The sequence below is a fragment of the Erithacus rubecula genome (assembly GCF_903797595.1).
Source record: "Erithacus rubecula genome assembly, contig: SUPER_Z_unloc_2, whole genome shotgun sequence".
Classification (NCBI taxonomy): Eukaryota; Metazoa; Chordata; class Aves; order Passeriformes; family Muscicapidae; genus Erithacus; species Erithacus rubecula.
In genome coordinates this window covers 2,031,781-2,058,394 of record NW_027635860.1, presented here as the reverse complement: position 1 = coordinate 2,058,394, position 26,614 = coordinate 2,031,781, and the positions used below count along the sequence as shown (strand labels likewise).

Below are 26,614 nucleotides of genomic sequence, written 5' to 3'. Positions count from 1 at the left end.
TGTGACTGCCAGTTGCAAATTCAGTATCTTATAGGAATGGTTCAGGCTATTTTCATAGCTATAATACTTGACATTTACCTACACCAAAGTTTTTCTTTTAATGTCTTGTTTAATCACTCAGTTTTGTATTTCTTGCCAATTGAGGCAGGAGTTAACCAGAAGAGCTTGCTGTCACCTGTGTAGATGGAGAACTCAGTTTTTACTCTTCCTCATGCCACAGGTGAAAATGCCAAAAACCCTAACAATATTGCTGACTTCTCTCCATCCTGAAAGATGACCATTTTGCTTCCAATTCTTTAATCACCTTTCAAGCCATAAAGATTGCTCCTGCAGTGCTGTGTGAATGCAGTTTCTTGAATATTCTGTAACATTGTCAGAGATTTCTGGGTCCAGCACACCCTCTTTGTTCCCTTCACAACTGAAGCCATTCTGACTCCCACCCAAGAGCACATGCCTATCCAGGTGCTCAGGGATCTTGCTTTTTTGTTTGTTGGCTGTTATGGCAAGACTCCCTAATCGGTAGCTCAAGGGATTGCCTTTTCCACAGGCAGGAATGACACTGCACCTTGGGTGCCAGTGGCTCTAACACCAGTTTCTCAGTTTTGTTCTTCCAGTGTTCTCAGGTGACTGCAATCCTAGGTACTGTTTGTACTTAACATACTTATTTTGTCTTACTTTCTTGTGTATTTCCTTCACCTTGATCCAACTTGTCTGATGTCTCTGCTATAAGAAAACCTTCAATATTTCATCTGAAAAAGCCAACATAAGTAATTAACTGAACTTCTCTTTCACTCCATTATCAGTCCTTTCACACTTGTGCTATCAGATGATCCCACCTGATTTGGCTTCCAGGTTTGGATATTTTTCAAGTTCCCTTTCTATTAGTTTGCACATCTTTTTTTACAGATCTCTTTAAATTATTTCTGGGTGCTTCTAATTTTCTTTTTATAATTGTTCTGTTAGGTATTAGGGCCTCCACTGGTCTCTTGATTCAGGCAAGCTTTCTATTTTTAGTGCATTTTTCAAATAGGCAAATGGCTGCTTTTCTGTCACTGAAGAAGATAATGAAAACTGAATGGAAAAAACCTGAAACAACCCAAAATCTAACCCACTTCCTCTAGAATAAAGCAGCATTTTCCCTACAGAATAAATGACAATGCAATTAAAATTCAGGTATTTCTTTAAGAGAGATTTGAGATGTGGTAGCTGTTGTCACTTTTGCTCACTTCTCTAGCTGGCCAGCACATATGTGGGAGGTGGAAGTAAACCTGCTGAGCACCAGCCTAGCACAATCCCTGTGTACCACTTAAATCCCACTTAATCCAACAAAATAGGGTCTAAGTGGTATTTAATTAGCAGAGAGGCCTATTCCAGCCCTTAGGAGCTAAGAGTGAATTTCACTTGTACATGCCAGGTGAACTCAACTGATTTGACAATCATTTGTTGAAATGTTACATATTCATCAGGCAGGAAGGAAAACATATTAATGCAGAGGGATTGTTCTTGAAGAAGAAAGAACAAATTTAAAACAAATTAAAAGAGTGAACTCTGGATTGTCTATGACTGCATAAGGCTATGGCTTGCCTGAACACAGCTGGAAAGGTGCCTGCTGCCATCCAGGTCTATGGAAAACTCTGCAGGGCTGGCACATGCCTGCCCTCCCCACAGTGTGCTGTGGCTTAAGACACAGCCTGGGCACATTTTCAGAATGTTCTTATAATTTTCTGACCAAAGAGGTATTTCAGTCTGTACTACTCCCCTGAATGATGATAGAGTATACTGAACAGTAAAATGAACTTGCTTTCAAATTCAGAGGTATATTTGCTGTTTAGACACAGAACTGCTTCAAAATTATTCACACGCATTTAACTAATAGTTTTGTATGCAGATGCTAAAGGAATCAGAAGCAGAATTATCAGCACTATAATATCCTGATTTCACTCATTACATTTAAAAAAAAGGTCATTTTAGACCACAACTTTCCACCTCTGCCTCCCAATGAAAATTACTTCCTTTTTATGATCTTATAGAGGTGATGGAAGAATGATTTCAGCACCAGTCACTGATTTGTTTTTGGCAGATCCAGGCGGAGTTAAAATACGCTTTTTAAATTTTTTGACTAAGATGGCATTCTTGTTAGTGAAATATTCAAAATCAGCAAAGCATAAGCATTTAGAACTGTGAGGATATCACTGGCTGATTAAAATAAATTCCTCTGGCTCCTAGTCTGGAGGTATCTTTTCTTTTGCTTGTTTTTCAACTGTAATTCAAGTGAGTACAGCAGTATTACTAAGACCTGATGCTAAGTATGAAGAAAATTTAAAATAATAATTGCTTCTTTTGTCTGCCAACTACAATAACTTTATTAGACTTTCAAATACGCATCTGTAACATCAAGGAGTTATGCCCCAGAAAACTGAATTTTCCTTGCATTGAAACATTTTAATTATTAAAAAGATAGCATGCCATGATGTCAACATTATTTTTCTTTATTTTTTTTTACTTCTAGCACTTCATTAAAGTTGCAGTTTTCAAATGCAGAGCAGTAAGATGCCAAACCAAAGATTTTGATAGTACAGCTATTTGAACCACAGATGTTGATTTCAATGAGAGGTAAGACTGCATCTAAGTATTCTTCCTATACAGAATCTCAGTCCTGACTGGGGGCCTCAGTTTATTGTCTGTGGGTATCTCTGGTTATCCATCTGTGGAAACTGTGTAGATATCTACATTGCATCTATACACTAAAATCTTTGCAGAGAAGGAAAAGCAACAGTCACTCAAATAAAGCTGCATTTCCTTTTTGCTCTGAGTAGAAAATATGCCTTCCTGGCTTATTTCTCCAGCTGTCTTGCCTTCAGGTTTTGCTCTCCTACATATTTTCAGAACATGCTTCATCACAAAATGGGGGGCAGAAGAGCTACTGCTGTCCACTGGCCAAGCTCAGCCATTACAGGACCCACCTGAGATAAACACCTGCCTCTCCACAGAATGCTGCTTTGTTATTCTCAGCTTCCCATCTCTGTCAAGGCTCACAGAGTGACATGTCTGTCTGCAGCTGCAGAGTCGTGCCTAAGAGGCAGAAGGCACTCATGCCATAGCTGTACCTGCTGCAATGCAGGGTTCAATGGATTAAACTACCAGACACAGACACACAAAAATATATCAAATAACAAAAGGAGCTTTACTTTTTATTGAAAACGTAAAAATCATGTGAATCATGTACAATATTTTCTCATAAGGAAAATCTTAGCTGTTTAATAATGTTTCACAAAACTGCAAAACATTTAATTTTTATAAAGACTTTTTCATTAGACAAAGATAAAACTAGAGTAGTATTACAAAGCTATTTTCTAAATCATCAACAGAGAACTGAGAATGTTTAACAGATTAATTCATATAAGTGGCAGGAGAAAGGACTCTTCCATTCTTTAATCTGCAAAAGGACACACAAAGGTATAGAGGGGCATGGGTTTTTCTTTTAAAAACTTTAAAAATTAAGTGACAAGTTAAAACACTACAGACGTGGATTCATAGGATGGCACAAGTTCTAGAACTGCGTTTCTCTACACTACCTCAAACAGTGCAACAGTGATTCAGTGTAAATCTCTACAGTGTTTCATTGATTTAATACTTGTGTTCAAGTATGTGTCCATGAGAAATGATCAAAATCTCTACTTAGCTATTTTAATTTTCTTGTTTATAATATAAGTTACAGTAGAATATCCCCTTCAGTATGTTTCTAAATCAAATGAACTAATTTCACAATACATTCTGTAATAACCTGTTTAATAATGTTAGCTTGTTCACTTTGACATCTGTTGCAAAAAACACATCACATTCTGACTCCAAATGCCAAAAATATAATAAAATTAAAAAGGACTTTATTTCCATATACAACAAAACTATTCAGCTAAATTAAAATAAATTCAAGATAACATGACTTTTTTTTTTTTTTTTGCAACAGATGACCTTACTGAAAATAAACATTTAAAATACTAGTTACTATTTTTTAAACATTCTGATAAGTGTATCCAAAAGTGTTCATATAAAAATTAATTATGAAAATTTCAGAAGATAAAACATGTTGGTTGTCTAACCAAAACCATCAAGGATGTCTGGCAGGCAAAAATAAATTAATTTGATTAAATTACATGTCATCTGATAATATTTGGTCTGAAAAAGCCTGTGTGGGTGTGTGTTTATAAATAATGAGATTGCAAAGAGCCAAGAGACAGCCAGCCTGACAGAGGTCAACTCTTCTGTTGCATCTTCTGCGCATAAAAGTCCCTGCACGTCTCACAGCATCGCTGATACCACCTCATGTCTTGACAGAGGTTCTTCTCTCTTATCACTCTGCAGTACACAGGCCACTGGTCTCCTAGGCACTTGAATGTTAAAGCAGCTGTGAAACAACAACAGCAAAATCAAATGTAAATTACTGATGCCTTTTCTAGTGAAGAATCACGTAGCAAAAGAGACAAGGATTTAAAAAGTGTGTCTGGGGAGGAGAAAGGGTATAGATGTAGATATTAAATAAAAGAAGGAATTCCCCTCGTCCTCCTGTTGTCAATATATTCAGCATCAAAAATTGTTAAGGCCAGCTTTATTTATAAATTGGATTAAATTGCATTGAACTTAATTAATGTCATGTAGTAAAGCCCATCTTTCTGCCTTGTTTCACTTATGAAAGCCTCTTTACAAAGCTTATCACAGAAAGATCATGGTACTAAAGTTGGAAATTTTCACATTTAGTTATACATACCAAGTGTAACTAAACACTTGTAACTAAATAAATGTAGTATGCAGTACATGGAATTAAAAATGGGAACCCAGTGAAAAACAGAGCACAAGAACAAGATGTTGTCCCACACCCATCACAAACACTGCAAAAAAGAAGTAAATCTCAGATTTGAGTTAATCTCCTATGTTAACAAGAAGAGGAATTTGTAAAAGAGCTGATTGCACAATCCCCACCAGCTTTCATTAGCCCTACCCTCGAATCAAAAGATCTCTATGAATGGAACTGGAAGCCAAAATGACCAATATACTGAAGAGAAGCATTGCATCATGCATTTTGGAGATGTTAAGGTTTCTACTGGATTGGATTCTGACTCCATGCTGGATGACATTGACTTGTAGATTAATAATATCAGTGCTACATAATCCATGTCATGATGACAACATAGTCCAATCTTTTTTTTTTGCACTTCACATTAAGCCAAATTTTAATTGACACTGTACTTTTTGTGTGATTCTTTCTGATTCACATTAGTCTGTGACACAAAGCTGCTTATATAACCTCACCAAAGAAAACCATCAATGATGGAGAGATGGCATCTTGCTTCTGAGAGACCAACTGAACAAAGAAAGATAAAGTACAAGATAAAGTGCAAATTGAAACAATGACTACTGCACAGAAATGTTCAAAGGATCAAAACCTCAAGGAGAAGTACCTTCACTGTCTTAAAGCAAGTACTGTACATAGTCTGAAATGCCATGTGGGAGTAATCTATTGGACAGGAAGGTTTATCTTAACAAGTGCTCTGGAAAGTCAGCTGGAGAGGGTGTGCTGTCTTACAGCAAGTCTTTGAATATTCCTGTCATGTTCTAGATGCAGATGAATAATTAGGGGAACTAATGGTAATCATCATCAACAATGCACTAGGAAACAAAAACTACCAGAACTAACAGTTCTGTACTTATGCAATAACATAATTTCTTTAAGAATAGAAGAGACCTGAGTTCTGCCAGGTACAGCAAATCTCTTCATTTAAAGTTATTTTTCTTCACACACAATGACTAATACATCAGGCATTGCTGTAGACATTTGAACTAAACACAAGTGGAAAGAGCTGTTTGTATTTAAAGAACAAACAAGGGCCTTCTTGATCACACAAATATCAAGAGAACACATTTCGCAGAATTTTGAAACAGAAGGTATTTTCTTACTTTAGAAAGGTTTGATAAAATTGACTGTGAATATATATAAAAATGTGTATTTGTAATGTCTCTAATATAAATATATTTTCATATGTGATGTTTTGTTCCCTTAATACCATACAGTCTCATAATGAGGTTCTTCCTTGGATAACAAAATCTTTCACCATTAGTTACAGTCTCTGATGTACATACTCAAAACCTGAGGCAGGAAGATCAATCTCTGCATAGAATTAAATCCCCTGAATACCTCCTGAGTCCTAGACTTGTTTCTGAACATTTTGTTTTACTGTATGGAGAGAAAGAACTGAAAAGAGATTTGTCATTTCTGACTGCTTACCTAACCTGGGTGATGTTATTGTGTTAACATTAATTTTCTCATTGCAGGGATGGAGGTGACAGGGTCTGTAGGCTGCAGGCTTTTCTGAAGAAAAGCATTCATTGCCATGCCTTCCCGTGATCTTGTGCATGCACTGGATGACTCGAGACTGCATTCCTTTGCCACAGGTGACAGAGCACTGGAACACACAGAAGACACATTCATTGGGAAGATATTTTTGCTGGTAATCATGAACATGAAATGCCAGTCCACATGAAGTCAGTGGCTGCTTCTTCAGATGTCAGAATTCCAAGATTTCTGAATTCTATTCCATTAGCTAAAGGAAAATCAACTAAAAAAGTACAAATTAATTAACAGTATTAATTGAAGGACTCACTCCAGCATCCTACTGCCGTCCATTTTGTAGAGCCTGTGATGAAACTCAAAACCAGCAATGTGCACGAAGGAAGCAAAGGTTACTCTCTTTTATCTATATATTAATTTACTCTTATTAGAGGTTAAAGTGATAGAAAAAACATTCACAGATACATCAGGAAAAGAATTTTTAATAAAGCCATTGATTAGCTGCAGCAAAAATGCTCTTTCTGCAGAGCAGAGTGTGTGTCTCCTGGTTTTGCATCACATCTTCATGTTTTCACGCGTGTCTCAAAAATAAAACACAAATGTGAGACATGATGCCTTGTCCTCTCATTGCCACAGAGAATGAGGTAAGAAAATAAAACAACTGAGCACTGTAACAATGGTAACATTCTATTTCTATCACTGTAACATAATATATTAGAGTGAAAACTTGGACAGATGCTTACAAAACCTATTCCAAACAAAATGAAACAAAACAAAACAACATGTTTTCATCTTTTCTGACTACTTGTGAACAAAATTTCATAGGATATTAATTATTTTTCTGTCCATTTGACACACATGCTATTGCTTAACTACAAATCTATTAAAAATTACATATTGGAATTTTCTCCTAGCCTGTAATGATTTTGACCCAACTACCCAGAAATTTCACCAAGTTTTACAGAAATTTTTTAAAGAGAACATCTTCAAATACTAATCAGTTTCTTGTAATGAATAATCTAAGAGCACAGACTACAAATTTTGCCACATAATCCTGGAAATATTTTTCTAAATAATTTTTATTACATAAATGTTCAGAATATATTTCCTTGGGAGGAATCAAGAAGCAGCTGGAAAAAAAAATCAAAGGAGAAAGACAAGGCGAAGGTGCTGCAACAAAAAATGTTTCCCAGCCATCCTGTCTCGAGATGTAGATGGAGAGGCATGCTTTTCTGGAAAGGATGAATAAACTTTGACTATAGGAATCACTAAATAAGTTTTTAGCCTTTGGTTTGGCTATCTATATGCCTTTGAGTGACATTTTAAACACCTATTTGGAAGAAAGATGTACATATGCTAAATGGGAAATAGAGGGCTTGTACCTCAATATGTGTATTGAGAGAAGTGAGACTCCTGTCTTTGGACTCATAAGGCTCCAAGAGAGGTGCAAGAGACTAGGATATACACTTGGATGTTTTCACAAGGGACTGAACTTTTAACCACACAAAATCAAAGACTGGCATTTTATAGAGACAGCAGGTGGACTTGATTTTGCTCCTGTTTTCAGTGAGTCAATACAGAACTGTACCTTGCTGAGTTAATCAGATGCAACCTCCATGAGTCAAGGCATGTAAAGACATTAAATTATGAATACACAGCTGTCTGTTCAGAACCAACCACAGTTTAACACATGAACAAATACATGGTTTACAGGACGGAAATCAGCTAGTACTAAAGTACCTTCAAAGTATGCCATCAACTTTAAATTTAGTACACTGCTGTAAAATTGCATGAGAAAAGCCTCTCAACATTACTAGCTTTCTTCAATTCTCTGCCTTTTCCTTGTGCAGCTAAAATAAATCTGAGTTCCTGTAACAGCCAACATTATGCACATTATGGTCAACATGTAAAATCACACATATATCTACATGAATTTTATCCCCAATAGCAAATGGAACATGGATTTTAATTTTGCCAAAATTCTGACCACTCCTTAAATTCCTCTCATCATACTTTCGGAGGTATTTATTTCTGGAATACTTTAATGAAATTAAAATTGAGACAATGGAATAGTAAAATTTGAAAAGGCAGAAAAAAGACAAAACCAAAACTACAACACAAATGTGAGAGTAAAGTATGTTGAAGGTGTCTAATAAGGAAAGATAATCTTTAAATGTTATCATGGCGATCTTAATTTAGAGTAATATGACATACAGTATTAAATTATTTTCCCATCAAAGATATTCATGTTGAAAAGACCATGTGAGCATGACGTATTCCTTTTGTCAGCTACAGAGAAGGAGGACATGGGAAGGTGGACCTGGTACGTAAGATCTCCAAAAATAATTGGTCTGCCCTTACGTTACCCTAGATTGGGCAGGTGCAATCCAGCCACCTGGAATATTGGAGGGGAGAATGGGATTTGAAAAAAAATAGTCTTTTGCTAACAAAATGGGCTCCAGTGGTTTATCTGCTAATTGATAGTGCCATACAATTCATGTAGGCAGGTGCCTTTGTGGAGACCACTCTGGGAGCAGTCACATCATCTCCACACCAAATGAGCTCTGGCCTGAAGGCTTGTTGTGACTGCAACTGACACAACATGCAACAAACAGATCTCTCAGCTAATCAGTGTTTAGGTGCTGGATTTCTATGCAGAATCCAGCAAGATTTTGAACTAGTGAATTAATATCCTCTTAATAACTGAGCCTCCACTGGCCTTGGTGAGATATTTCAGAGTGCTATGAAGCATTACAATGTAGCTTTTCATCCCGAGATGTTGAGATCATACAAACAATTAATTTTAGTCTTGCTTGACCTGCTTACTAATATCACAACTTTAGAAACTGACATCAAAGGGTGATTAAAGAAAATATCTCAGTTCATACAGGAAATAAAGAAATTTTCCCAGCAAAACTGGAAATAAAGAAATTTGTGCTCTATGTTCTTTTATTTTCACAGAAATGTACTAAATTTAACAGTGCATTTATTATTATTTTTTTAAAAATAGGAACTTACTAAGTCTTGTAAGATGTTTGGGGAATGTTGAGAAGCAGGGTTACCCCAGTGATTTGCAATTGAAAACTTTTAAACCCAGCCTAGTTAGTATGCAGGTAAACCAAGAATTTCACAAATGCCTAAAGTTTTAAAATCAATGAGAGATTTGATAGGCATGCTGTGCTCTTCAATGTTCACATAGCAGCAGCAGCAGTGGTGTCTGACTTCAAAACTAAGAGTTCTACTGACTGGAAACCACAAAAAAAACCTTCTTACCATAAAAGCTCATATAAGCTAGTTGCTATATTAGGTCATATTTGAAGTAATATGAAATAGTATGAAATAGGTTAAGCATCAGGCATTTTGCAGTGCACTTTCTAGCTACACAAACAGTGAGGTTTCCATGTCCATCTAAAACACAAGTTTGTCCTGCAAATACATCAGCCAACTGCTGCTACAACTGAGAGCAGGCATTGAATACTGGAGAATAAAAGTAATGTGTATTTTTCTTCTTTATCCTGAAAAGATAGGGAATTGTTCTGACTTCACTAGGAGACACCTCATCTTCTGCAGATCAGCTAGATGCACCTTCAGAGCAACAGCTCTGACTCTCATTTTGACACTCATTCTATTGTATATGCAGGTGCATATTCAAGCTGAAGAAGACTCTTCCAAAAGTACCTCCCAAACTTGCCTCACCTTTGGATTTCTCTCACTGCAAATCTTCAGACTTAGGTAAATACCTTTCACTGTATATGCAGCTGTCACATTTTAGGTTGTGCTCATGGTATGTTGTTGAAGCTGTACAGGCTCTGCATATTTCTGCACTTTCCATGTTTAAAACTCTAAAAAAGCTTTCAATTTCAAAGAAATCAAAAATATTTTCACTTTTACACATTAACCAGTGAATTTAATCAGAAATAAATTTATCTGTCAAAAGTGCTTGTAATTTTTTGTATGTATATGTAAGATTTACAGAACATGTTCATTCTCAATCAATATGTAGCATTTTCATTAATTCAGCAGGTTTCACGTTAATATAAACCCACAACTTTTATTATTAGTGAATGAAGAACACATTTCTGTAGTTCTTCTTCCCATCCACTCTATCTCCCACATGTCAGTCTTGCAAATGCAATACTTTATTTTTGTGGGGGTTAATAGCACTTCTCACTACTCAGATGACCTAGACTTTAAGGCCATGTAGCTGATTAGCACAAATTCCTGTAGGACAACTGTATTTGTAGGTTTAGACTAAATGTTCTAGAACACAGCCAGAGGGGTTTTTTATGTGGCTGTTAATCTGTGCATCTTGGACATGGTCCTAAAGGTACTGTAAAACCATTCAAGCAGCAAGACATGTAAAACATTCCTGTTAAAGATTACAAAAAAACCCTGTGTAAAGATAGTTAACAGCTATTTTTTTTTAAATCTTTTTTTCTTGAAAAAAATCCCAGCTTACCTCCCTGTTTGAATTTTGTCCTACTTTTGAACTTCTTTTAGACATAATTTCAAGGAGAGAAATCTAGGCGTTAAATATAACAATCCTTACACTTGGCATGCACACCCACTACCCAAGATTCCTTCTTTCTGTTCCCTGCCAAAGATATATATTCTGGAGAGAATACATATTCCCAAGGCCAACAGCTGAGGAAGTTGCTGTAATGTGTTAGCTGCTTCCAGCTGGCCTTCATGAGAAGTAGGAATTCCTAAATTAAGGGAAAAATTGTCATTGGCAGACAGTAACGGTCAAAATGCATCTTTCTGCCAAGACAACAGGCAATCACTGAAGAGGCTGATACAATCCACAGTGAAAAAAGCCAATCTGTGACACTATTAACAGAATTGACTTGGACAATTTATTTTCAAGAATAAGTGGACTGCTCAATAAAAGGTTTTACAAGTCTAAGTAGCATTCAAAGCAGAGGCTGACGTGCTCCTAAGGAAACTCAGTGATGAGTTTTACTGGAAATTATTAGCAGAGCATTCCTAATCATTTATGTATAGGTTCATCAGTTCCAGCTTTTAAGCGGTTTCAACCTTTTCGTGAAGTGAGTGTGAAACAAGAATAGCAAGCAATCAGACTTTAGCAGCAGGATTCATTTTTGCTAGCATGCTTGCAAAATCTTTTTCTGTTTTGTCTTGTTATAAAGCTTGCATTTGAATGCAGACAGTAGATAACATGGCGCATTTTTTTTCCAGCAAAGGCTTTTACTGACTTAGGCAATGTTCTTAAAGATTACCTAAACGAAGCAAATAATCTGCAGTTTATTTAAGACCTTTTTTGTTGCTATAAAGGCATTTCTGAATAGTGTAGCAAAAAGAGGGACTTATGGATACAAGCATAATATGGAGTCTGAGTTCTCACATGCATCATTTCCAGGAAGGTCTTTCTGCCTCTCTCATTTCTGACACACCCAACACCTCAGTATGCCAAATTTAAAATTCAGAACTTGTGCTAAGTTTAGCTAAAAAAAATACCTGCTGTTGGTCTCTTCTAAGTTTAGCAAGTTAGAGTTATGCCTATTTATTTTATTTTATATTCTTTTTTCCCCCCTTCTTCTGCCCCTGCCTCCCCGTTTTTTCTTTCTAGCTCTTTTTTCTAGGGTACAAAGAGGTAAGATTCAAAAAGAGGTAAGATTTTAAATTAAAACAGACAGAGCCCCAGTACCCTTGAGAAACTTGAAACAGGGTTCCCACTGAGGGAGGAAACCCTCATCACTTCATCTCAAGAATCTGAACCTTTCTTTTCTCTCTCTTTTTTTTTTTTTTCCCCCAGTATTTCTTTCAAGGCCCCACGCAGAAAAATTTGGTTGTTGGCAGAGGAGGCAAAATTGCCTTTGGTATCAAGACATGAAGCAACTGAAAGTTTGTGATCTGAATATAAAAGAAAATTTATTTTTTTTTTAGGTCAATATATTTGCATCTATTCTTCAGAATGTCATCGCTATCTATTCTGAATCAATAGTGGGGTTTGATAGGCTTGAATCTCTGGAATGGGCTCTCTGGACTCAGCTTGGAAATGGAAAATTCTTTGTCGCCATGTCAAACCCAGATTCCATTGCTCAATTACTTCCTTAGGTGCATTAATGAAACACAATCATCCACTTCATGGTTTAAAAACTGGGATTATTCCAATGATACTAGTTTGTTCTGCTAGAGACAAGCTAGAGTCCAAATCCATAAAAAACTTGATTCTGCTGCAGCCTGCCATATCCCTCTGATATCATGGAAGGTATCATCATTTTTGTCTCATCATTAATGACCTATATCAAAGAATGAACAAATCCTGTAATACCACAGCAGATCTTGAAGGCCAGATTGCTCTATGTGCTCCAGATGTAGGTACACACCACTTTAAATTTAGTATTTATACTTCCTATAGATTTATATTTAGTACAAAAACACATTCAAATTTTTAAGGCTATTTAAATATATCTCCACCTGAAATAGTTATCTGTTCTTATTTAGGATTTTAGACACACTGCTAAATAGTATTTGACATCATAACACTGGTGGATTTCACAAATTTTAGCTGTGTTGGTGCACCTCTGCCTGGGCATTGCTTCAGGGATCCCTGTTAGACAGGAAATAGAAATAAATGTTAGCTGTGGATTTGTGGTTGTCCCAAATGCCTGTCTGTGCTGACTCACACATGGATATATTATTGGCACTAGTGCTTAGCAATGAACAAGACATTATCACATGTCAAACTTTCATATCTGAGATATCATTGCACAGTATTTTGCCAGCAGATGACCTGATTCATTACAACTGTCACACATCCAAACAAGAACCTGGAAACAGTTAGATTTCATGACATAATTATCTTTATCTTTCCGATTAAATTAGTTTAGCATGCTATTCTGGACTGACAAAAACGAATTCTTAAAATTAATTTGAAATATTAGCCTTTGAGTATATAATTATATTATATGCTACCGTGATGCTCAGTAGAAAACCTTGCATGGAAAAGCATAGTTCAACAGCACAAAGAAATAATTAAAGGATTATGATATTCCTAATGAAAAGACAGGTCACAGAATCTACTAAGGACATAAAGGAAATTTCAAAGGAGGGAAAAGGAAACCTCCAATACAATAATTTCTTTTAAAAATTTCTATTTTATCTATTTACTTTTCAGAAATCAAAGAAACATATGTCAAAAAGTTGTTCAGTACAACACAGAATTAAGCACTGTCCTTTAAATATCATCACACTATGTAGCACTTTCAAGTTTTTCCAGTAGGTTGAATAAATGAAAGAGTTTTTTTCCAATAATGACTGAGGGTGCACTTGATCCCCCTGTCCTGATCATCAGTAAAGATGTCAAGCAGGACTGGACCTACACTAAGCCCAGGGGAACACCTCTTGGTGGCCAATTGCCAACTGGGTGTAACTCCATTCTCCACCCTTCTCTGGGTCCAGCCATACAGATAGTTCTTAACTCAGCAAAGAGGGCACCTGTCCAAAACACGGCTGCCAGCTATTCCAGGAGAGTGCCATGGGAGACAGTGTCAAAGGCTTTACTAAGGCCCAGGTAAACAACATCCACAGTCTCTTCCTCATCCACTAACCCTGTCTTAGAAGGAAGTCCAGTTAGTCAAGAACTGCCTTTAATAAACCCATATGCAGACTGGGCCTGATCACACAGGTATCCTCATGTGGATCCCACCCACTCTCACAGAACTGCCTAAGTCATGGAGCAGGTCACTGACCACTTTTCCTTTCCATTATGAGGGTCTGGTTCTATTCCCATCCCTGTCTTGCAGCTCAGGGGGCTGAGCACCCGCAAAACAACTGATCCTAATATCAAAGACTGAGGTAAAGAATGTAAAAAGCACCTCAGCCTTTTCTTCATCCTTTGTCACCATGTTTCCCTTTGCATCTAATAAACGATGGAGATTCTCTTTAGCCCTCCTTAGACATATATTTATAGACACTTTTTTTCTTGTCTGTTATGCCAACAGGATGATTAAATTCTAGCTGGGCCTTGATCCTTCTAATTTTCTTTCTGCATAACCTCACAACATCTTCACAGTGCTCCTGAGCTGCCTCCCCATTCTTCCAAAGATTGTAAACTCTTTTTTCCCCCCACAAATTACAGAAAAAACTCTTCATTCAGACAAGACAGTCATCTCATCTTCGAGCACAAGGGGACAGACAGCTGTAGCACCTTTAAGATTTCTATCCTGAGGAATGTCGAGCCTTCCTGGACTCCTTTGCCATTCAGGACAGGGACTCATTCAGTTTTCTAAAAGGCCAAAGTCTGCCCTCCAGAAATGCAAGGTGGCAGTTCTGTCACCCCTCTACTTACTGCTTTGAAAACTGAAAACTCGTATCATTTCATGGTTGCTGTCCTCAAGACAGCCTCTAAAACAATTATCTCAAAAGAAGTCTTCAACATTTCCTTATTTCTTATATTTTAAAAGTATTTTTATCTTGTCCCGGGTCATAAACTATCAAAAAACAACAAAAAAATAACAACCCCATAAATTAAAACAAAATAATGGAAACCAAACAATAAATATTTTTGAGACAATGTAAGAATTTCATAGAAAATCAAGTTTATCACAAGAATGAGTACCTGAGGCAATATTTTCTTTAGCTGCGTGAAATACAGGGTAACAGATGCATGAAAAAAAAAATCCAACAAAAATCAGCTAGACCCCACAAGAAAAAATGGATTACATAAATTTTAACAGAACCCAAGTGAATCATCTGTTAAGAGTTATGCATTGGCAGATGACAGAGTCAGAGATACTGAGGAAAAGTTTGGAAGGAGAGAGAAATGACCTTAGAATTGGAGATACACAAAGCAAAAGAAAGCCTAATGCACCAAGTCTCAGCACCAGACCATTTATCTACCCACTGAAAATAGACATCAGCCTTTCAGAAGATCCACTTTCAAAGATCCTAGTGCTCTCCATAAAAATTGGTAGTCATTTCTGGGAAAGCACATAGCTGATATAGGACATTGGTTCTCTTCAGCAACTCCCAAGAATGGCTTCCTTCACTTATTATTTGTTTTATTGATATAGTGCATATGTAAAACCCCTGAAGAAGCAATGCATGGCCTAGCACTGTAAAACTCACAAGAAGACAAGTTTGGAAATTTGTATCTGCTTAGGTATAGACTGCACTAGAATGCCTTGGAAGACATCAGCAGTGGCAAAGGAGGTGAAGGACAGCAGACAATGCTACTCTCCATAACTGGTGCTTGAGTGGCTGCATGACAGAGCTTTTCTCCTTCATCTGCCTTCCAAGGGATCACTACACCCAGTCAATCATACTTCTCAATTTCAAAGGGTGCCAGCAGCTGGTACAAGAAATAGCATGCCCACTTATAGCTTATAGCAGAGGTTTCAGTCTGCAGGTAGAACCACTGAATATTTGGTGGGAAGGAGAAGGCAGAAAATTTACAGAGCTGCCTAAAAGTTCAAAGTCAGTGACTACATACTAATAGCAACAAAATTTGTTTTTTAAATATTGCTGAGCTTAAGTAAAAGAAAACAAAACTATTCATAATGTTATCAATTATCTATTTTAGCAGCATTTTATAATTTTACTTCTACTACCAGGGAGCAAAAGCTTGTTCAAAAAGTACTAGCTTGTTCAAGTATCTCAGATCTCCTTTTCACTGGGAATTTCCTAGACTTCCTCTAACTGTTCAAGTTTATGAAGGTGACTTGAAAGTCAATTTTTTCACTACAGCTTTGTGTCTCTATACTAAAGACATCTCAACCTGCTTCCCTGGAAACCACTTTTTAAAATCATCAGATCTGAAACAATTTAGTACAATTGCTGAATCCATCAGTTACTCTTTTCCTTCTCTGTCAGCCAGTGTAGGAAACAGAAGAGTGCAAAACTGTGACTGTACACACAGATTTAAAGCACAGGGTTGCATCTGCCTCCAGTACATGCTGCCATCTTCCAGGCATCCTCTTCTAGCTATGAGCTTTGGTTTTCTGCACACGCACCCTTCTTTCTGCACTAAACCAGCTTAACTCCATGTTAAGGTAATTTTGGGAACAAACATTCACTTCTTGATGGTAATGCAAAAGGTAATGTATAAAGGTGCTAAATTCTGCTTAAGACTCTCTCCTAGGACACATAGGGAAAAACTGACTATGTATTATGAGGTGGATTTAAAATCCTTCCTTCCTTCCTTCCTTCCTTCCTTCCTTCCTTCCTTCCTTCCTTCCTTCCTTCCTTCCTTCCTTCCTTCCTTCCTTCCTTCCTTCCTTCCTTCCTTCCTTCCTTCCTTCCTTCCTTCCTTCCTTCCTTCCTTCCTTCCTCCCTTCCTCCCTTCCTCCCTTCCTCCCTTCCTCCCTTCCTCCTTCCTCCCTTCCTCCCTTCCTCCCTTCCTCCCTTCCTCCCTTCCTCCCTTCCTCCCTTCCTCCCTTCCTCCCTTCCTCCCTTCCTCCCTTCCTCCCTTCCTCCCTTCCCTCCTTCCCTCCTTCCCTCCTTCCTTCCTTCCCTCCTTCCTTTTATTATTTATTTGATTATGTAGTTCTCCCATTACCATGTCACTTGTCAAGTAATATGGCAAGCATATTTCAGCAGGAGATGTTTGCTTCTTTTGTTCTTGTTCATTCATGCTTTGCTTTTCTCTGAGTTCTAGGAAGGTTCAGTCCTGATGGGAACTCTTCAGATGTACCACAACTCAACCAATAATGGCACTTGAGGCACAACACAACATTCATAATTACCTTTTGATTCTCATTTGGTATTCCCCCAAACTTTCTTACCCTAAAGATGCTTGAAGCAGAAAACAAACATTGTGGTTTACAACTACTAATATCTTAGTAGATCTAAGCACATTACAGATACTAGAATTTCCTATTTACATGTGATTTTCTGTGTGTGTAAAATAGGTGCTATCTACTTTTAAAATCCTTTCCAGTCTTTCTAGTGGTTTCTTCAGTCATGAAGGGTGGTCTCATTCTGTTTTTCTAGAAACTAACACGATGCTATATTTATTCCAGCTGAAATTCTACTGTATATTGATCTAAAAAAACCCTTCATATGAAACAAAAAATGCTAATATTGTTAATATTACAGGACTAGTTAAAGATGTATAAAATCTCCCAATGTCATTTCATTGTATTAACATCTTCCATATTATTTGCTCATGCTTAATTTCTGAAACAGAGACATACCTCATTTGCTGCAAATTAATTGCATTTAAATCAATATTAAAGTTATTGACTTATTATTACAGTATTATTTTGACTTCCATTATTTCACATTGCATAATTTCTTTTTCCATAAATCTACTGTTATATTTTGACTCATGGCCAGCACTATTCTATTCCAAAAATCTAAAAGAACTTAATAATTTTGGATGGGGATCCAAGGAAACAAAAAGGCTAATTCCCCTGTCAGTAAAATTATAACATTAATATCATTGGGGTTTTTTTCTTTTAATTGAAGGAGATCAGTTGAGTTTGTTTGCTGTGGAAATTTAGAGTATATTTATATATTTAAGTACACAATTCGAACGTAAAATGTCCCATGCTTTTCAATAATTAGCAAAAAAGTTTGTGGGCATTTACCTTCTCTCCATTTACACATTTTCTTTCATTAGGGAAGAAGGTAAACAATCCTTTTCTGCTTTCTGTACCTCTCAGCAGATCTCTCCGTGACTGTCTCCCCCTAACAGCTGGAGACTTGATTTCCTCTGTCTACACACACACATACAGACACACTTTTTAGGGAGCACTGCATGTACTCTCTGAAATAAAACATTTGGAAAAGGCCATTATTCTGGGATTCATTAGTTTAAGAAGCAAGCAGTTGCCTCAGATACCCTTTCAGACTCAGTGGAAAAAATAAAAATTAGATTAACCTTTGCATCACATTTTTGTTTCAACAGGCTAAAGACAAAGTGAACTGCATGCCAGCTGTTGGGACCACTACCCCAGATTTCATATTTGGCTCCTCAGCATCTCTGGTCTAACACATAGATACCATTTTGAAATTCTGCTGCTGCTCCATCTTTACTTTCTACAGAATGCATCCTTTTTCCAATCTTTTTTACAACTTATGCCACATTATAGTCTCTGGTGTCCTATAAGCACATACAGATATATATCCTCATCTTACAAATTGCTGCTCCTAAATTCTAGTTTCTTGCCCGTTCTTTTGATCCTATTTTTCCTTGCTGAATGATGTAATATCATATCAACTAAAAAGTTTTAATTATCATTTTAAATACCCACCTAACAAATTATTCACTGTTCCTAAATTCATCCTGCTTCTCATGCTTAATCTATTCTGACAATGCTCCAAAGAGTGTAATAGTAGCAGAAAAAAATATGCAGTTTCCTACACAAGGCAAGGTATTTTAGACATGTCCTTTGAGCACCCTGTGCTGCTGAAATTTAAGTGTTTTTTGGAGAATGACTTCAACAATGATGTGCTCTTTAGTAAGCCGTGAAGATGTGTAAACATGCAGTTCACATACATTTAATTTCACCTCTCCTGGGCCTATTTGCTTATACTTAGCTGATGAATGCCTCTGAGCATGATCCTGTCCTTGTATGGCTTTGAAATTGGTAGCCAGAGGATAGGGCAGGGCAGCTTAGCAAGGGACACTGTTGCTAGAATAGCTGTGGTCTGTAAACATTCCTCATTTGAAGGTAACTCACACACTTAGGTAGGCTATTCCATGGATGGCATTTGCTGGGAAAATACAGTGTCATTGGTAATGTTGATAATACTCTCTCCAGAAGCTCAATTTGAGCTTTCATTCTTTCCTTTCTGATCATACCCATGTTTCTCACAAAGGTGGGCACAGAGCCCACAAGATGTTAAGAACAACAATGTTTAAGCACATGGACCCATCGCAGGAACTCAAGCATCATTACAGAGTTAAATGTTGCACATAGGCCAAGTTGTACAGACTTCTTTTAGATTCAGCTAGAGTTTTTGAAGGATTATTTATTGATCTATTGGAGCTTGGAATTTTGGTCAAATACTCTTTGATCTTAGTATTGTTAAAACAGAGCTCAAAAACTATTTCATCTTTGTGTGACTATAGCAATAAAACAAATTAGTTCAATTACAACACTCCCTAATTTTTAATCATGTTAACTTTTCAGAAATAGTGCAAGCTAAGCTTAATTTAAAATTACGTCTTAGGAGTTCAAAGGAAACAGCAAAGTGAGTAAAGATATTAGGCCTCTTATTTCAGTGTGTGAGAAGCGTCATCTAAATTTTTCAAGTCAAGTCTTGGCATTAGCTAGAGAGAACTTGGCTCTGCTCAAAGGAACAGACTTCTGTCAATGTCAAGAACAATCCTAAAGAGTAACAACAGAGAACACAGAAGACTGCATTGAACAAACAAACAGAGCAAAGATTAACATTTATCTGAGCTTTTCATTTGTTCATTTGCTCTTCCTATATTGACATGTATGCCATGACTTCATGTTGCTATGTACTCCTTCAATAGAACAGAAAAGTAACAGAGAAAAGAAATGAAGAAAAATATACAGAAAAAATATTTAAATTGAACTTGTGTCTCTGCAGAGAAATCAAGGTATGTATTTTTTGCACAAATGTTGGAAAAATCTCTGCTGTACAAGTCACAGTCAGCCTGTATGTTAACTGCTTAAGACATTTTGCCAACTTTGTAATTCCTCGTGTCCTAATTTTGAAGTTCAAAGTACAGTTTAGGTGAGAGTGTTACAGCTTTGACTCCAGGAGGAGAGCAGAAAACACATAATTGTCAGCAAATTTTAAACACGAAGATGTACATTTTTGTACACTCATGTATGACATGGTTGTTTGTGAAAAGTACTGAGAGGATAAAGTTCTTCTCTCCAGAGGGCACAGGGAACACAGTGTAACTGTCTCAGCATACCCACTCAGCAATCCCAATTTGAATGACTGCTTCAGTTAAGAAAGCAGATGGTAATTTCTCCATGGTTTACTTCCTACTGGTGCTACTGATAAATGAGGCAGGTTTTAACTGTAGTTATGTAGTAGAGAAATGGAAATACTAAACATTATTGCCAAACATATCTTCTTGTAAAAGTAATGCTGCTACTGAAAGTTAGTTGCTTCTGTTGTTTAAAAAGCAATGGTTATACTATGTGCTTTTGATGTAGCTAGATACTCACAGAGTACTTGCAGCTAATTCTTGGAAGGCTGGCTAGTCATACACTGCTGGCTTTAGTCCTTGTTTCCAGCTCCTACATCACATGAAAGACAACTAAAAATACATTAAATACTTCTCCATACAAGCAAGTTAAAAAAATGCTGCAATAATGTTAGGTGCTGAAAGTAGAAGTGTTGTGTGCAAAGTTATGAAGAGAAGCAAAGGAAATAAAGAAAAGATTAAAATATTTCTGCTAAAGTGTGGTCTGTGATACAGCAAGAGGAAACCTTGACAAGGTTCAATTTCAGAATTTCAGCATGTTTCGGTCATTCCAAAACTGCATCAGATATTCAAGGTCAGTCACAGATCTAACCAATATTGTTTGCTGTTGTTTGGCCTAGCTTATTCACTTCTCAAAACACATATGCCAAGGAAGTAATGTACTGACAGTTGAGTGTCCAAAATAATGAAAAAATAGTAACAGAATAACAGTAATAGATGCTTCCCAGATGCTAAGTAGCTTATGTGGAAATTTAATAGGCTAAAGGTGCTACTGTACAAGGCTAGAGGGTGTACTTTATTGGAAGCACAAATAAAATGTGCAAACACAAGGAAATTTGTAAATTGTTAAGGTTGGAGCTGGCTACAGTTTCTGAAGTTGCTTGCTTGCTTACTGATACAGTAAGTTTATACAGATTTGCATTATATTGAAGATTTATCTCACACTTACTTCATATTCCTGATTTTTTTATTTACACTGTAAGCTCACTGTGACTACCAGTTTAGTCTAGGTGTAGAAGTGATTACAGGCGATCTTCCCTGTCACAGTTGTACTAATTACCAAAGAAGAGGAACAGTCTTACCCTTAACGGGTCTCAGCTGTGACTAATAGAGATAAGTGTGATAAAAGGAGTGATCTTGGTCATTAAGAGGATTTTGGAGGCAGAGGGTCTGGAGAAAGAGGACCTTGAGGAGGTAGAGGAGCCCTGAGGAAGGAGGAAGGATCCAGAGAGACACTAAGAAGAACAAAACAAGGAAGAGAGTTGCTGCAGTAAAAGATCTGCTGTGAGGTCAGTCTGGGTCTGATGGAGTCAGAGCCTGCTGCTGGAGCCTGCAGTCACAGCTGAGCTGGGTGAAAGCTGTGGCCACAGTCTGCAGACCAATACTTGCAGTTGAGCAGGAAACAGCCACAGTCAGAGCCTGCAGCTGGACCCTGCAGTGGAACTTGCTGTAGCTGAGCTGTAAAGAAGAATAAACTGGGACCCTTTTCATAAGAGTATGAGTCTGTGTCTTGGTTCATTACTACCCCTAATGAGAGGTCTGTTGCTACAGTTTGGGTTTGGGGTTTTTTGTTGTTTATAGCCTCATTGTTGATGCTGGGACATCTGTACATTTCTGATAAGAGCAATTCTTACTAAGAACTCAACTTGAAAAATGTATGATTCTGGGAGGCACTAGTATCAAGGATGACTCACCTTAGACCAGTCTCCCATTCTCCAGACATAGCATTTGGAATAGTCCTCACAGTCCTCTGCCTCTTTAGGTCTAGTGGACAAAACACATTTCTTGCGTGGATTGGTGCACCTCACAGTCCGATGCCGTACTCCCTTACCGCACTTTACGGAGCACTGTTGGAAAAAATTGTTTTTCAGATTTCCAAAAAATTCACTTACCCCATTTCATCCCAGTCTATATGACTTCTGCCAAGCCAGCATAAATATTTTGCAATTTCAGTGATCTCCAACTTCCAACCATCAATTGCAACAGCACTATATTTATTAAAAATGAAAAACTGAAAAAAAAAATCCTTATGGGACAGATCGATAATTGATTCATTTTTAGCTAGATTAAAACTTACTTGCTAAGGAAAAAACAGACTTTTGAATAAGAAAATTTCTGAAAAGTTATTATTAAACCAATGCAAAATGCTATACTAAAAATATTAGGCAATCTTCTTTGAATGAAAGGAAGTACAATGAAAGAAAATCAAAATAATATTTATAGGCATACAATATGAAGCAACTTCAGAAAAGCTCTGTTAGTGTCCAACAGCCTTTTTTAGGAGGAGGAAAAAAATGTAGAATGGAAAAGTAAATATTCCAAAACCATGCAGGAATCCAGACTCAACTTGAAAATTCAAAATCGCTATATAGACAGCATGTGAAAGCTCTTTTCAGGTTGCTTAAAAGGTCTTAATCTATGGGTTTTTTCCATTATTCCCACTTACACAGCCAAAAATGATGCCATTTCCTTCTCAAAACACTATCACTGCTTTTGATCATCCCACTGCTTGCAGTTCAAAACTCTGCTCTGCGAAGCTGATTACAACTGCAGGAAGCAGTAATGGCTAGCTTCCTATATAATGGTGATAGTAGGAAAGGCCATGGGAAATATGCTCTTCAAAAAATATTTATTGCTTCCAACAAAAATATGCTCTCTCATTTCTCATCTCTGAATGAAGACAAACTGACTAAACAATCTGTGTTCTTCTTTTTCTCACCTCTGTAAATGGATGCCTTGCTTCTCACAACCAGTCCTTGCATTGTAAAACTGTGTACCACACCAGAAACTGCTGGCACTCACATCTCCTATCTCTACCTTAGCATCTGTTTTTCATCTTTGAAAACATTCCTTATTTGTTAGCTCTTTCTAGCTTGGGAATCAAGGAGTTCTGCTGAGTAGAGCAATTCAAAGAAGGGACTGTACCCACATTCAGAAGCTACTATTTGTATTTTGATCATGGAGGAATCCATACCACAGCTTCTAGTATGGGAGGTAATCATAATTGCCTTTATTCTTTCAATGAAGGGAGAAGTTCCAAATAACCTTTTCATCTTGTCCAGATGGCAGTGAGAACAATACTCTTCTTCCTCCATGGTCAGTTAATTTTAGAAGAACTCAAAGATGAAGAAAGCCAAATGGAAAAGCACATCTAAAGGTCTTAATTTAATAAAGCTTTCTGAACAATAACTGCATTTTACAGCAATCCTTCAGGATGCAACATATTAAAATTGTGTTATGTACAAGCTCGTTTGCCTATTGCTGCTGCTTTGGGAAAAAAGTAAAGAAAGAGGAAGGGAAGAAAACATCTTTCTTTGCCAAAGGTTCCCCTCAAAGCCTCCCTGAACCAGGAAGGGATCTCCCATCTGCTGATAAACATCCCTTGGTACAAAAGTACATCCCAGCTATTCCCACTCTGAACCCAAGGTCTTGTAGCTGATAAGTGGTGCCTTAATTCTATTTGCCCCTGGTTACCCACTACTAGAGACAGGATACACTTGATTATACATGCTTGAAGACTGGCCAGAAGAGACTGTTGCATTACACTAACTAGGTAAAATGTAGTAGATGTACACAGCTGGTCTTCCTAGCCTCCAAACCCTTTGCCAAAACATTGCATGAGAGCCATAAGAATCATTAGGCTGAGCTGTGCCACTTGATGCTGAAAAAAACCTTATTTCCAAAAAATACTAAGGCACAAATGATGACTATGGAGTACTTGTATAAGTAAATGCAGCACCTCAGACCAGACTCCTGCCTCCCACACTGTCATGCAGTCCTGGCCCTCGCAGCGCTGAGCAGAAGCAGGCTTTGGCCCCAGACAGTCCCTCTCCCTGGCTCTGATCAGGGTCCCATTTCTGAGCTGCTGTGTGCAGGCTACTTGTCTGTTCTGGGTTCCTTTCCCACATGTCCTTGAACATGGTGTCCATTCTGTCATCATCCATCTGCAGAGAAACACAGGCAATATAGTAATATGAAATCAGGAAGGGAAAAATACCACCACATCTTATTCTCCTGCTCACCAGTGTATACACCCAAGAAACACTTGCATATTTTCAGCCTCCTTTTACTGTCATTTTGCTACTGGAATATTTATTAATCTAATATATATTACATTACATATGGTATTAATGTAAATTTCTTCCCCAGTCCACTATGTTTTCAAAATACTTCCCTCTAATTATAATCAGAATCAGAACATTTCCAAAATATAGATGCATTTTAAAGATGACAGATCCCTGATCAGCCTGCCTGTTATTCTCAGTTTGTCTACCTATGTCAAGTGTTTGCCAAGCATATGAAGTCCAGCATTCCTTGAAAATACTCTGTTGCAAGAAAGAATCACTCAACTGTGAAAGACTCTTTGCCCTGAAAAAAGCACAAAAGCTCACAATTCTTCATGTTCTTCGGAGTAAGCCCTAACAGTGTGCATGGTTTAAATCACAACAGCAAGGAAGGCTGATGCAGTTTGGCAGAGCCCACATACCTGGAGAACAATCGTTCTAGAACATAATTTTCCCCAGATGTTCTGCACATCCAGATTATGGCCACGTGCCCTTAAAAAATCAAACACTTCTGCTCCTGATGCAGTACATAAGAGTTTTCAGGGAAACTTAGTTTGCAAGGAGAGTTTTTAGGCAACTGAGATTTAACAAATTTGTTTCAACCTCCTGTCATGCACTTATATAGGAAGAAAATGAAACATTTAACTAAGGGGTTTTTTATTATCAGTCCAGATATATAATTTATAGATCATGACCTGTCAAGATGATTAAATAGGTTTTAAGATATTTCTTCATATGCCAATAGCAAGTAAGTATTCATGCAAGTGTATGCTTTAGTAACATTTATGTTAAAAGCTAATAATATTCTGTAATGATCTTTTAGTGTTTATCAAAAATTAGATAATTAAATTTTTTACATTCCTCAACACAACATCTCTGAGTATCAATTAGCAAAGTTTTAAAATTTTCACTTAAATTGGAAAAAAACACAGAATGTTGAAAATTTATGGCAGACAATGCCCCAGAAAAAGATCAGATTATTCAATTTCTATCTATTGAGTGCAGTGATGTTAATAAAATAAAATAAAATAAAATAAAATAAAATAAAATAAAATAAAATAAAATAAAATAAAATAAAATAAAATAAAAAAAAATAATAAAATAAAATGAAATAAATAAAATAAAATGAAATAAATAAAATAAAATAAAATAAAATAAAATAAAATAAAATAAAATAAAATAAATAAAATAAAATAAAAGTCTTTTCAAACATGCATATAAAGAAGTATAAATAATTCCTTCAAAGGGTAATGCCCTAGTTTGGGAAAGACCAAATATCAGTGGTTTTGTCTTACTTAAAATATATCACACTTCTCATTTTATCAGGTTCAGTACTTCATCCTTTCCAAGAAAACTATGTCTTCTAGTTCACTTTATATACTTTATTTAACAGTATTTGCATTTAATTTATTTTGCATTATTTTGTTTAAAAATGCCATCTACCTGTCCTCCAGATGACTGCAGCAGACTGATCCCAGTGCTTACTCCTGGGGATGCTAGCCAACTCTTGCTAGCTGCTTTCCCTTCCCTTGAAAGGTGTGAACTTGCTTTAAAAAGTACATGCAAGTCTCGAGGAACCCCTCAAGCCATAACTCTTCAAGTTGTGTAAATGTAGAAAGAGCGATTAACACCAGTTTATTTATTTATTTACTATTTAGGGTATCCAGAGTTTATTAGAGCTTCGAAGACTCGAAGCCATGTTAAAAAAAACAAACCCAAACACTAAAGCATATCACTAATGAAGACCATTGTAGCACAGATAAGTCTGTGAGAATACTTCCTAAGGAAAGGAATTAACTGCTTTACTAAATAAGAATTGATTTAGGCATGGTGCTTAAGGATTCTTATTAAAAGTCAGGAGAAACAAATTTCAGCATTTGTGTTTTCCCTGCATTTTGCATTACAACATTTTGGATGAATGTATTTACTGCCCTTTCATTGCCAGCAGCAGTCCACTGTAAAGTTTTTACATAGTTTAATTTAACCAAATCACTATTACCTTGTTTGGCAGGGCTGTTCATTGCACTTGCGGATCTGTGGTTCAGGTTTTGTTAAATATTTGCACTTCTTGTTGTCCACAAGGCTGATATTCTTGTTCATAATCTTTGTGCAAGAGACTGTTGTCTTTCTTTCACCTAAAGGAAAAAAGAAGCAGGTGTGTAAGGAAACCAAGAATATGCAAATTGTTAAGGACACAGATACAGGTATTTCATATACAGTTTGGCTAAAAGAACTGCAAAACCAGTGTTAAAAATTCAAAGCTAACAGGGAGCCTGAAAGAATACCTACAGTTCGTAGGGAACACTGTGAGTTTCTAACCCAGTC

General features: G+C 36.8%; 1 protein-coding gene across 1 annotated transcript in view; it reads right to left on the bottom strand.

Moving 5' to 3' along the window:
• Nucleotides 1–3,254: 3,254 nt before the first annotated feature.
• ADAMTS19 (ADAM metallopeptidase with thrombospondin type 1 motif 19) overlaps nt 3,255–26,614 on the bottom strand; it is a 129,091-nt gene continuing 105,731 nt past the window's right edge. Inside the window, exons 19-23 of the mRNA XM_079331266.1 lie at nt 26,289–26,424; nt 23,965–24,169; nt 21,920–22,072; nt 6,281–6,458; nt 3,255–4,405 (exon numbers count right to left, since the gene is read on the bottom strand). Of these exons, the coding sequence (XP_079187392.1) occupies nt 4,254–4,405; nt 6,281–6,458; nt 21,920–22,072; nt 23,965–24,169; nt 26,289–26,424 (824 nt within the window). The 3' untranslated portion in view covers nt 3,255–4,253. The remainder of the gene's footprint in view (nt 4,406–6,280; nt 6,459–21,919; nt 22,073–23,964; nt 24,170–26,288; nt 26,425–26,614) is intronic.